The 13,408-nt window shown below is 37.4% G+C and overlaps 1 protein-coding gene across 1 annotated transcript in view; it reads right to left on the bottom strand.

The window, feature by feature from the left end:
* Positions 1-12,611, bottom strand: part of eif2ak4 (eukaryotic translation initiation factor 2 alpha kinase 4) — a 63,662-nt gene extending 51,051 nt beyond the window's left edge. Inside the window, exons 1-8 of the mRNA XM_083550569.1 lie at positions 12,220-12,611; positions 10,950-11,065; positions 10,358-10,460; positions 3,821-3,994; positions 3,600-3,680; positions 1,305-1,447; positions 1,112-1,212; positions 831-988 (exon numbers count right to left, since the gene is read on the bottom strand). Coding sequence (XP_083406695.1) covers positions 831-988; positions 1,112-1,212; positions 1,305-1,447; positions 3,600-3,680; positions 3,821-3,994; positions 10,358-10,460; positions 10,950-11,065; positions 12,220-12,351 — 1,008 coding nt within the window. The 5' untranslated portion in view covers positions 12,352-12,611. The remainder of the gene's footprint in view (positions 1-830; positions 989-1,111; positions 1,213-1,304; positions 1,448-3,599; positions 3,681-3,820; positions 3,995-10,357; positions 10,461-10,949; positions 11,066-12,219) is intronic.
* Positions 12,612-13,408: the final 797 nt, after the last annotated feature.

The raw sequence follows: 13,408 nt of genomic DNA, 5'->3' as shown, positions 1-13,408 counted from the left end.
AGCCCTGTACAGAAAAAGTTTGGTAGGAATATGTGCACAGCTACATCTCTAATATATGAACTAGCATTTTACCAAATATCAAAAAAGTCAATGTATTCAGACGTTTTTGAAAAATATCCAGGTCCAGGGCTGACTACAGAAAATTAATTCATTTTTAACTTAGTACAAAAGTTTTATTAAAAATTATATTACTGATACCAGCCTGAATGTCACATATTTTTAATCTTTGAAATATTAATATGAAATTCACGGTATTTTGTATGTCTCCTTTTATGGCAGATTTATGACAGTGGACGGACAGATTCAACAAGGTTGTGCAAAATGTATAGTCCATATTAGATTCGTATGTGATTGTTTATGCCATTTGAGTGGTGTATAAAATCATGCTTCAATAAAAGGCTAGACATGAATAAAATCTCCATATTTGTGAAAAATAAAAAATACAAAGCAGATAATTAAATTTCTTTATTTGTTTTCAACACTTTTATATTTCTTAACTGTCTGTTTATTTCCAATTTTAAATGAAAGTCTTAAGCTTTTGGACCATGTTGATATTTTATAAAATACTGCATTATTGCTCTAATAAATGGGCAATTGAATAAATAAATATTACAGTGGGAAAGCATTATAAACAGTATAAGATTCTCTACTCTCGAGAACTTGGGACACAGTGACTCAATGCAATGCCTATGTTTTGGTCAATGTACTTACATTTAATGGAAAATGTTGAAATGAACCAATAGGGTACCTGGGTATCAGCCGACATCTGGATGCAAACTGCATGTGCATTGCATTTCATTTTAACAAATTAATAAATAAAAACTTCCTACCTGTTTTTTACATTTTTCAATCTTTTCTTTCTCCTGGCTGGTGAAGAATTTCCCGATCTTCTTGTTCCAGCAAAGCATCCATTCGTACACAACAGCAAATTCTCCTGAGGTTGCATTGAGGGCATAGAACACACTCCGGCCCAGCCTCTCACTCTTACCTTGCACACGTGGACACACACACACACACACAGCGGAAATCAATGGTGTATGTTGCATAAAAAGGTCACTGAGATTTTGGTTTAAAATACCACAGAATTATTAACACCATGAAAAAAGCTTACCTATGCATTTTCCTCTGTGAACCAGGATCTCACCCATAGTACTGTTGCTGAAGTGTAGGACTTCATGAGGACTTGGATTGTCTTCATTGTACGTGTCTCGCCTTATCAGGGAAAATATGTAGAGAGCAATTGTTCAGACATTCGGTAGTCTGTAAATGGATGTAGAAAACTAAATGGAGGCCACTTTCCACACCTGTGTCTGCTGCTGGAAGTAGTGCGACGTCTGTTAGAAACTCCTCTTCTGTTCTCTGTTGTTTCAGTAAGAGGTACAGGGGAACTGGCACTGCCTGCTATTGGGCTTCCTAAAGTCGGCTGAGACACACTCTCCAAACGCTCCTACAGGAGAATCAGCTTGAAATGTCAGCATATTATTTCTGTTCAAAACAGTGGCCCAGAAAAGCAAGTTACCATGTTTGTTAGTTTTTGCAAGTAAGTTAAACTAGAGAAATGAAGCAAAGATTGCATTTTTTATTCGATTTGCATGTTTTATCTACTGGGAGAGAGGAAGGTAGGGTGGATATGGAAAAGGTAGGGTGATATATATATATATATATATATATTACACACACAAATATTCAAGATTTTAAAGCACAGGATGCAGATAGGATAGGACCATTTAGCTCGAATAGGGGGCCTAGGAAATGCCATGACATTGCAACCCAAATCATCACTGATCCATCCCCATGCTTCACTCTGGGCAAATAATATTCCAGGTGGGGCTTCTTTACACCGTAATGTTCCACGTGTGAAAGACGGTGAAGATTCTCTTATCAATGCATTTCACATTATCCACAGCTCAAGATTCACACAAGTGACCAAAAGTTTGGTTATTGGCAGCCCGACAAAGTATATTGTCTCTGGGAAACTCCAGATTTACTTCCACCTTGGTACAATAACTTCTTGGAAGGCTTACACTAGATTTTGGAGTGTGGCTGTAGAAATTTCCACATACTTCTGTCTATATAGTTTGCATTCAATAAAACTGAACATTTTGTTTATGCATTTCTTTCGTCTCAGCTAGCTTTTGTGAATCTTGTTTTTTTCTGATGTGCTGACAGATGTTTGTATTTATACTTTATTAAAAAGACACTGTTCATTGACACTTGAATGTCAAAATGTATTTATAAAATTCGTAAATAATAAGATACAATCACGTAACTCCCCACAATATCTGTATTTTAATGTTAAGTTGACTCAATATAAATAGGAACTCCTGTGTACCGGATCAGGCCATTATCCAATCAGTAGCAATGCATAAAATCGTGCAAATAAAGTTCAAGAGCTTGCGTTCATCAAAACACATGCTCATTCATGAAAAAATCTACAAATCAGCATATCACGTGGCAGCAGTGCAGTGCATTAAATCATGCAGATACAGGTCAACAGCTACAATTCATGCTCACATCTAACATCAGATTGAGGAAAAATCTCAGGAATTTAGAGACTTTGGCAAAGGCATGTTTGTTAGTGGGAGATGCACAAGCCTAAGTAGTTTAGAGACTGCTAGTTTTCACATAAACACGCTCTAGAGCTAAAATTAAATGATGTGGAAAGTTTTGAGTGGAAAAGTTGAAAATTTTGAAATATTTGTGCTGACAAAAGACAATAACTGCCATAACTAATAAGTCACTGAGGGTACATTTGACCCACTCTGATTTCAGATGTGAACATTAAATGAAGCACATGACCAATAGTTGTGTGAAAATACATTACAAAAAAGTACATCATCTTTGAATTCTATGGTTTTAAGTATCAGTATGGTTTTAAGGACAGTGAGCATTATGGTCAGATATCTCCACTTTGGTTTCTTCTGTCCAAAGGACTTTGTTCCAGAAGTCAAACTGTGCAACAATTTGCAAACTGTGCTGCCATGCTCTTTACAGAGAGAAGAAGCTTTCTCCTGACAATCCTCCCAAACAAGTCTTACTTGTTTAGTCTTTTTCTAATAGTACTTTCAGAAACATGAATTGAACATTAAGGATCAGTGCTGATGTTAACACACACCTCAATGCTACAGACCAGCAAACTGCTAAAACTTGGGCTTTTATTGAGGTGGCCACACTTACTGATCATCAGCTAATTAAAGAGATATTATTAGTAGCACTTAGCTGCTACTTAGCATCTTAGATCCTATGCAAACTTTAAAAGAGTACTTAGATTTACACATATAGCTTTTCCATTTTCACTTTATTTATATGATATAAATAATAACACGGTGTAATATGTCATGTGTTGTTATTTATCTGCGGTTATATTTATGTAATTCTAAGACCTGCTGAGGACCAGAATTCTTTTATTTTCGCATACGTAAAACAATAGAATTTAAAGTGGGTGTACGATCAATTCACATGACTGTATATCTGCATGATTTTATGTATGCTGTCACATAATTGGTTAATTATTGATTAGATAAGTTGTGAAGTGCATAACAAGCAAATGATAATCCCTTGCTAGTATTAAGCTAAAACAGTATTCTCTATAATCGTACCAACTTGGCCATCTCTTTCTTCCTCTTTTCCTCTCGCTTCTCCTCTTCTCGTCTCTGGATTTCAGCAAGTATCTCATTTTGCTGTCAAAATGGTAGAAAATAGTTAGTACGTGTAACATGGAACATTTCTAGCTAAAGGCTAATTCTAGTTTCAATAAAAACGATATATCTATTAAGGCATCAATAAGATAATCTCGTACGAGACTGTCAAAAGGATGTACCATCTGTTCTTCCTGCCTGCGGCGCTGGTCAATCCTCTGCTGTTCCTCCAGAGCCAGACGTTCCTGCTCCCGCCGGTGATTCTTCAGCATCTCCTCATGGAAGGAGCGAGAAGGTGGAACGTTGTGCTCTGTAAGGAAGCCCTGCACAAAGTCTGCTAGCTCATAGATCATTACCTGCAGTGGGAAAGTGTAGAAATTTGATTACGGTTATGATAACAACTTTACTAGATGCTGAAATAATAAAACAGTACATGTTCACGCAACAACTGAAATCTTAATCTTTTTAATGTGTTTTTTATTTAAAAAAATAATAATAATAATCAGCTTAGGTAAAAAATAAAATAAAATAAATGTGTAATGTATAGGGCTGTCAATCAATTTAAATATTTAAATCACACATTTGTATCTGTTTCAAATGTACCTTAAATTAATACTTTTCAAATGTTTAATACTCTAATCAACATAGGCATAAACAAATATGGATGCTTTATGCAAATGTACGCTTATTAGTAGTAAAACTTTTGCTCAACAAAGAGCATGAAGACAAAACATTCTTGTAAATGTTTTTAAGTAATTATGGTGTTTTAAATTACGTAAATTATCAGGACACCAAATGGTTTCCACACGAATGGATTAAATTGCCAGATGTGTGCATGATGGCGGATTTTGGTGTTTGATTTGAGACTTAGCGTGTCAGTAGAACAAATGTTTAATGATTAAAAATTGTTTATAAATACTTTTTTTATATCTGAGTAAAAAAAGGACATTGTGACTTTTGCTGCAGTGAGGCGTGGGGCTCAAATAATTTCTAGAATGTTCTTGCATGCAAAGGGTACAATCATAATAATGCTTAAAATGTTTGATGTAATATTAAACCTGTTTGGGTTCACAACATTTTTCAGCAACTCCTAAACTGTTTGAAGCTCATTAACAGTGAAGGGAAAAACACTGAGTGTTCTTTCTGGAAAAAAACTTCAAGTTTAACCGAAAGGACTTAAAGAAATCTAAGAGGAAAGCTTCCAATGCTGAGTTACTTTGGGTTTGTATGAATAGTTCTCATTTATTGACCAGTGACTTATTTAGACCATTAAAAGCATAATATTTTGCCATTTCTATGGAATTTTTTTTTTCTGTTTACCAGTATTCAGCCATAGCAATGTCTCCTGGGTTGTCTGTGAGCAGCACACAATTGTTTTAACAGTAATGAAAATGATACATGATTAGACTCAAGCTGTGGTGTTGAATAGCCTGAGGAATGAAACTAATAATAAAAGCAAATAATAAAAGCACATAAACACTTGCACAGAAAAAAAGCTAAATTGTAATTAATTTGTATCGAACATTAAACAATGTATATGGTAACATATGTATCTCTAACTAGCAAAGCCAGCGGTGACCGTTGACAGGAAAACCACGAGAGACAACATAAGCAGGAAGCATTGAGAGGAACCAGATTTAAAAAGTTACCCATCTGCATCTGGTTGACACAGGATAGTGTGATTTTTCCATTCTCTTCTGAAACTGCATTGCCAAAAAGTACAATTATGTAAACAAGACCCTATGAGATTGTGTGCAACTTATAAGAAGAAGCTTCAGGGTCATTTTTAAATTCATTATAGTGTTAAATGGAAAGTCTGTTGTATTGAGCTCAACTGTTCAATAAAAGAGACTTTAGTGCAAAACTGGTTAGTAGGCCAACCAAGCAATGCATACATCCATGCATATCAATCTTAACACACTCTTTGTATTACCTTTTCCCAGTAATGTTATAGTGATGTTTAGGCTATGCAGGTAAAGCAATCATTGCAGCAGGAGAAAATCAGGTGAAGAGAATGACTGAGTCGATCAATGGGATGCAAATAGCAAACAGGCACAAAGCTTTTATGCTTTGATAAGATTGCCAAGATTTTATTTTAAATATTTTCAAAATCTTTGCACAGGCTGCCAACTAACTCTAACCAAGGGCATTTCAATGCTTTGTCTGAATATTTGACACTGTACTCAAGACTGATTCTAGGCTTGTATGAGGGAGAGACTTCTAAATCCTAGGTTTCCTTTCACATAGAAGAGTTCAGTCTGAACAGTGGACTGACTGCACAATTCCATAATTATATTTTGTGTAGGTAGGCTTAGGAGACACCAGGTTCATCCATTTACCATTTGTTTTGTATTTGGTATCAACAGTAAAGCATATTAGAGAGAGAGATTTTACTAATATAATTAAATGAAATTTAAATTCAATTTTGAAGTTGTTACTGAACTGTACAACCTGAACTCAACACACACTTAATATTCATCTCAATCCATTTCACCACCATTCATTTACTATTTATATTTAATCATATTATACTGTTTACATGCTGGGTTTTTTTTACACCTCTTGACTGCTGCTACTGCTGTTTTTGCACTGCGTTGTGTTTATGTTTACAAATGCTCTTTGTTCATAGTCCTTTATAGTCAGTACTGTATAATCAGAGTATACAGTAGGTTTACTGGTCTGCGCTATTTTGTATTTTGTGTTATGCGTATTTGTCCCACACTTGTGTTGTCTGTCTGCACTGTTTGCACTCGATGCACTTTATGTAGCTTTATGTTATGTGTTGTAGCTCTATGTTGTTTAATGTAGCACCAGGGTTCTGGAGGAACGTTGTCTCATTTTTACTGTGTACTGCATCAGCTATATATGGTAGAAATGACAATAAAAGCTTCTTGACATGACGAACTCACACGATACACTCTATGGACATAAATTTGTAGACACCTGACCATAAGATATGTATGTGAACTTCACATTACACATTTAGTTCCCATTTGCTATTAAAATAACCTTCACTCTTCTGGGAAGATTGTCCACTTTTGTTTGATTGCAGATTGGAGAGATCATTCAGCCAGTGAAGTGTGTCAGTAAGGTCAGGGTGATGTCGGGCGAGGAGGCATGGAATGCAGTGAGTAATCCAAAAAGTGTTCAGTAGAGTTGAGGTCAGAGGCCTATAGAGGGCCATTAAAGATCTTGCACTCTAAACCATGTAAATAATATATTTATGGAGTTGCTTTGTGCACAGGGGCATTTGGCCATGCTGGAACATGTTTCGGTCTCCTAGTTCAAGTGAAGGGAAAAGTTGATGCTACCACATCCAAAAACATTCTATAAAATTGTGTGCCTCCAACTTGGTGGTAATAACCGCATATACCGTAATTTCCGGACTATAAAGCGCAGCCATATATAAGCCGCACCCACTGAATTTTACAAATATTTTTATTTTAAACATAAATAAGCTGCAGGTGTCTACACTAATGAACTTTACACAGGCTTTAACGAAAGACACGTTACACATGGTGTAACGGGTGAAATATGTTGCGCTTCCTTTAGGAGCAGAGCGGTATTTTGGGAATTGCCTGCCACTGCATTTTCCCGGTATTACTGCGTGTGTTCAAGACGAGGATTATGTCCTTATTATTTTCTGATGCTCATTTCTAAGTTTCTTTGACTAACCCGTAACGCTGTTGCCAAGAATAATAAAAAAAGCACGAGTTTTGGAAACCTGCCTGTGCTTATATGATTTCTGTTGCATCTGGAGTTAGCGAGCTCTCCCTTCACCCAGACTCAACGCGTTACAACGGCTTGTATCTAAACAGTAGCCTACCAAGAAAGTCATTGTTCACTGTCTTCCTCCTTCCTTTCACAACTATTTCTCTCGGGAGTTTATCTTTTGGCATCGTCGTGCGTTTAAAAATCTCCATCGGTGAAGCTTTTCTCCCGATGCCGTGCAGCTCAGAACACAGGTGAGTTTTTTCGTTTCCGTTCAGAAATTAATTGGTCTAATGTTATGTCACTCCAGGAAAAACCCAGGAAAAATTCATAAATAAGCCGCTTCGTTGTTTAAGCCGCGGGGTTTAAAGCGTAGGAAAAAGCGGCTTATAGTCCGAAAAATACAGTAGCTAGAAGTTAGGTGTCTCAAGTCAAGTCAAGAAGCTTTTATTGTCATTTTAACCATATATAGCTGACACATTACACAGTGAAATGAAACAACATTCCTCCTGAACCTTAATGCTACATTAAACAACAATCACAGAAAACAGAAAACACAGGACTAAGGACTAGTAAGTGTCCTCGCCACATAAAGTGCATTGTGTGCAACCTGGTGCAAACAGTGCAACGACAACACAAGAAAGTGCAAGACAATACAGGACAGTGCAAGACAACACAAGACAGTGTAAGACAAATACACAAAACACAATATAGTGCCACCAGAACTTGTCCATGCAGTATCTACAAATAACGATGAAATATTGTTCATAGTGAATAAGGAATTAATTCCACATTTAGTCCCAATTTGCTCTTATAATTCCCTCTATCCTGTGGACATTTGTGTTCATCAGCCACAGGGGTGTTGGTAAAGTCTGGTTTGGTAGGGTGAGGAGGCCTGGGGTGCAGTCGTCAGTTGTTTACCTCCAGCTTTGTGGTAGCCTTTTGGAGAAGAACCACATATGGCAGTAAAGGGCAGGTGTCCCAATACCTTTCTCCACAAAGCGTAAGTAAAGTCTTAATGTCTGTATGTAAAAATGTCTTATGTAATATGCAGTGTAGCAATATAGACATTATGCAAAATCAGTGCACATGATCATTGTCTCCAGTGTCCACGCAGTTTCCCAAACGTCTTCACATGTTGAAGAGTCAGAGAGCAGTAGGCAAGAATGACTTCCTGAGCTAATTACAGTGCTTTAGTATTGTAAAAATCAGATTTTATATATAGAAAAGTAGTTTTGTCTTATTTCCCCATCATTCTGCACACTGTACAGTGTTTTCTTTATGATATAGTTTGAAATGATCCCAAACTTTGAAAACTTTCTGCCGTTTTCTTTGGCCTGAATCTTCTCCTCACCCCTCGCTGTTTTCTCCCTGTTCCTCCATTTTTTATTCATGCTTCTGTGTTACATGTCTAGAGCGCTCCAGAGTTTAGCAAGCGGTGCGTCAGTAATAATGGTCCGTGGGTAACAGTACTCTGTGTTTTGTTAAATGGACTAAACTAAGCAAATTATTTTGCCTTTATACATTTTTGTATGAACTTTAATTGAATTACTCGAGTTATTCGAAAAAATGTTACGGCCCTAATACACACACACACACACACACACACACACACACACACACACACACACACACACACACACACACACACACACACACACACACACACACACACACACACACACACACACACACACACACACACACACACACACACCCCAAATCAATCCATCCATCTGGCAGCACAGATGAATGCTCCATAAACTGCATAAAAGTCACATTTAAAATCTGAAACAGGATTAGCATCCCTTATGTTCAAGCTTCAAGTAATTTAATTCTGTAGCCTTCAAATTTTTTTTTATTTTTAAGATTGTGTTCACAGGGAAGCCAGAACACATATTATATGTCCAAACCATTTTTCCATAGTAGACTAAGAACTAATTTTAAGCAGGGAAAGAAAAGACCCTCCTCTCTTCAGCTAAATAAATGTCCCATTTAATCAAAACATGCTTCATGATTATAATAAATATAGCCCATGCTGTATAATTAAACAGCATACGTTAGTAAAAGAAAAAATAAAGAAGTTCAGGAACACGCAGGTACACTCAAGTACAAGTACACTCAGGTATATGCAAACACCAACAAAAGCCAGCTACATTAAGCGCTGTGCAAAATAAACATAATAATAGTAGTATGTAATACGAAGAGAAAACACCTTGTCTCATGTGTCCTGTTCACTTTTAATAAATGGCACAACATTGTGTATCATAAACTTGTAAAAAGGTGAAGAACTAGGTCAACTCTGTCACCTCTTCCTGGGAATTCATATACATTTATATAAACAAAGGTTTGTGGACCCCTGGCCATTAGATTCATATCTGCCCTTTCTATATATAGTCCCTGTTTGATGTTATAATAACCTTCACTCTACTAGATTTTGGAGTGTTAGGATTTGTAAGAATTTAGCCACAAGGATAATAGTAAAATCAGGTAATTTAGGTTATACAAAAAAATGAGTACAGTAAGGTTGAGGTCAGAGATCTATTGCAGGCCACATTTTCCCCCTGACTTTAACTAGGAGATCCAAACCTGTTTCAGCATGGCAATGACCCTGTACACAAAGCTAGCTCCATAAAGATTTTATTTACATGGGTTATATATTGGAAGATCTTGAGTGGCCTCCTATAGAGCTCAGACCTCAAACCTACTGTACATCTTTGGGATGAACTGGAACATTGACTGCGCCCCCGGCCTTCTCACCAACATCACATGATTTTATTCATGGCCTTGTTGCCAAATGAGCACAAATCTCCACAAGCACAATAATTTCCCTGAGGAGTGGGGGTTATTATAAAGCAAAAGGAGACAAAAATGTGGAATGGAATGTTCAAAAGCACATTCAAATCTTATGGTAAGGTTTCACAAACTCGTCCAAATAGTGTGACAATGGCTGTCGTCCTGTTTCTGAAAATTAACTTGATTCCCACACAAACTCTCAACTGACTCACCTCTCCACAGCGGTCCAGGGAAAGTTTGGCCAGGTGACTTTGCAGGTTTTGAATTTTGTCATTTGAGAGACCTTTGGCATTCTTTAGTTCCAGTTCTGGAGGCCTGGTGCACAAGAGAAAGAGATCATTAAACTAACAAAAAGAAGTTGCACAGTTGTTGCCATGTAGTGAATTAAAACACTGTTCAAGCTCAAACAGAAAACCATAACAAGCCTTAATACAATAGTGGCCATGATATGCTGGGAAAATACATACAAACATTAAAAATGAAACAGAAAATGAAGAAATAATTGGGGTTAAAAGATAGACTGGAATGGAGAAAGAATACACTTTGTGATCATTAGTGGTAACATCATCCTCCTCTAAGTGGCTTTTAGACAAGCATCAGATCAGCGCAACAGTCAATCATTTACAACGCAACCAGAACTTTCTCATCAGCCGTGTTGGGCTACATTCTTTCAAGATATGTGATTTTTTTTGTCTGTAACAGCAAACTAAGGCAACCACATAATAATTCATAGACAACTTCCATTAGTGAAAAACAAGGATTGTGTGTGACGCAGTGGTGGAGCTGGAGTGCATGCAGACTTACACATCCGGATATGTTGGTGGACATCTGACCTGCAAGTCCACAGTCACATAACACTCCTGACCATGACTCAAACCTTTTGGGCGCAGGTAAAGGTACACTTCCGGAGGACGCTTAATCTAAATTAGGGGAAGAAAAATATATAATAAAAATTTATTTTGGATGTGTGTTTGTGTGTGGTTATAAAAAAATCTAAGGTATAAAGTTCTTTATTGTACTTATTTACAATGTAACTAACAAGAACCAATAAAGTATCTTTTACACCTTTGCTTACTTTTAAGCTTATTTTAAGCACAGAACAATCGACTTCCCAGGCACATAATAACCAAAAATGTATGCTTTTATAGTTCTAGTTATGTGAACAAGAAAAGTACATTTTCATATCTTTATAAACCTTCTAATTGTGTGCAATATTTTCCATTTTAAGTTTTAGATTTGACTCTTTCTAGTGAGAAAGTTATCCGAATCTCCCTTATGTTTGCCTGTTAACATTATTGAAGTATAACTATGATTATGCCTATTATCTAAAAATGCCATTATATAAAAATACACATTATTGTTATGATTATTATTACTGTTATAACTGAATGTTGGAAATCAAACAACAGTATCTGGCAACTGCAGCAGAAAAAGTCTGGGCTCAGACAGAACCTCGTTTCAGACAGTTAAAGCACACTAGACCTCACCCAGGTCCTGTATATTTTTGGGACCAGACCAGACAAAGCTAAAGTGGGTGTGTCAGAGCAGGGACAACACTGGGCAAGGCATGGGTATGTCCAGCTGCGCAATATATGGGTATGTCCAGCTGCGCAAGTTATGGGCATGTCCAGCTGCGCAAGTTATGGGCATGTCCAGCTGCGCAAGTTATGGGCATGTCCAGCTGCGCAAGTTATGGGCATGTCCAGATGCGCAAGTTATGGGCATGTCCAGATGCGCAAGTTATGGGCATGTCCAGATGCGCAAGTTATGGGCATGTCCAGATGCGCAAGTTATGGGCATGTCCAGATGCGCAAGTTATGGGCATGTCCAGATGCGCAAGTTATGGGCATGTCCAGATGCGCAAGTTATGGGCATGTCCAGATGCGCAAGTTATGGGCATGTCCAGATGCGCAAGTTATGGGCATGTCCAGATGCACGAAACCAGCTAGTACTAAGAAGCTTTTTTTACATATTGATGACATAATTGTGACTGTGCAAGATTGAACCAGCTGCAATTTCCTCCTGCTACTTCGATCTGCTTATTTATTAAACTCTGCGTCATCACTAGGCTAACCTTCCACGGATGTTCAGTCCGGATGTCCTTAAAGTCGTCTCCGAATATGGACGCAAGGGCTTCCAGCTCATTCTCCTGCTGCACTACATAGTCTTCATTTCCATCCGGAGAGTTAGGAAGAGAACCGCTCATTATTCTGCGACACTGCACACATATCTCGCTCGAGTGCCTTTCAAAACCAAGTAGCCGAAACAAACTTCTTCTCACTCCATCATGTTATCGGTCCTTACACAAGAGAGTCAGTGGAATATCAAAATCATGGCGGCTATAAACTTAAATGAAACATAAATACGTAAACGTCACGCAATAAAACACTACACAACTCGCAAGCCGTCGCGTGGAAATCGTCGAGTGTTCCCTGTCGCAGGACTGACGTAACACGTTGAACGTGGGTTTTTTTTCCGCTTCCTGACAAATCCCGCCTTGTAAAAAATGATTGGCTGTTTGTTTACAATCAAACTCAGGGCACCAATAGAATGCTGCCCATGCTGGGAAGTGCCGCGGGAGTAAGATGTATTAACCAATCGCATCACAGAATGACAGGATTCTGTTCACCAATCCTGAGTTTGAAGGTAAGCCTCGTTGGCGTGCAGGTAACAGTGTTGCCAGGTCCGTATTATTGACTTTCATGCTAAGCTCGAAGTGAATTTCCCATTGGCGTACTTTAAGCACCCAAAGCAAACTTAATTTTCTTTAAACTTAAATTAACATTCTGAAATTAACCAAAAAACAGAATTAAATACAAAAATCATTGCATTTTGTAAATGTACGCACTTGGGTTTTATACCTAATGACGGCAACCCAGATCATTAATACAGTTAAGTCTATAATCAGTCACAATTTGCATCCCTTTGCCTCTGTAGACCACCAAAATAGATTCTAAAAGAAACCACAAATGATTAACGTGTGGCTTTACCAGCTTTACAAACACTTCACACTAAATGTAATAACAGCATTTTTTCCAGTCTCTCAATTTTTACAGGTCCAAAAGTAATTGGACATTTTAATCATTCAGTGTAGTGGTCATGCATCGCTTGTATCTCCCTATTTCATAATAAACTAAATCGATATATCAGGATTAAGGTTTAGACTTGTTTCTTTGGTAGTCTTTGGTCGCTGTTCACACTATGCTGCTTTCCGGAGTTGTTTATAAGCCATGCAGTGATTTCCATTATGGAATTATGCCTGT

The sequence above is a fragment of the Silurus aristotelis genome (assembly GCF_946808225.1).
Source record: "Silurus aristotelis genome assembly, chromosome: 9".
Classification (NCBI taxonomy): Eukaryota; Metazoa; Chordata; class Actinopteri; order Siluriformes; family Siluridae; genus Silurus; species Silurus aristotelis.
The sequence above is the reverse complement of the archived record's forward strand: the minus strand, read 5'-3'. Positions and strand labels throughout refer to the sequence as shown.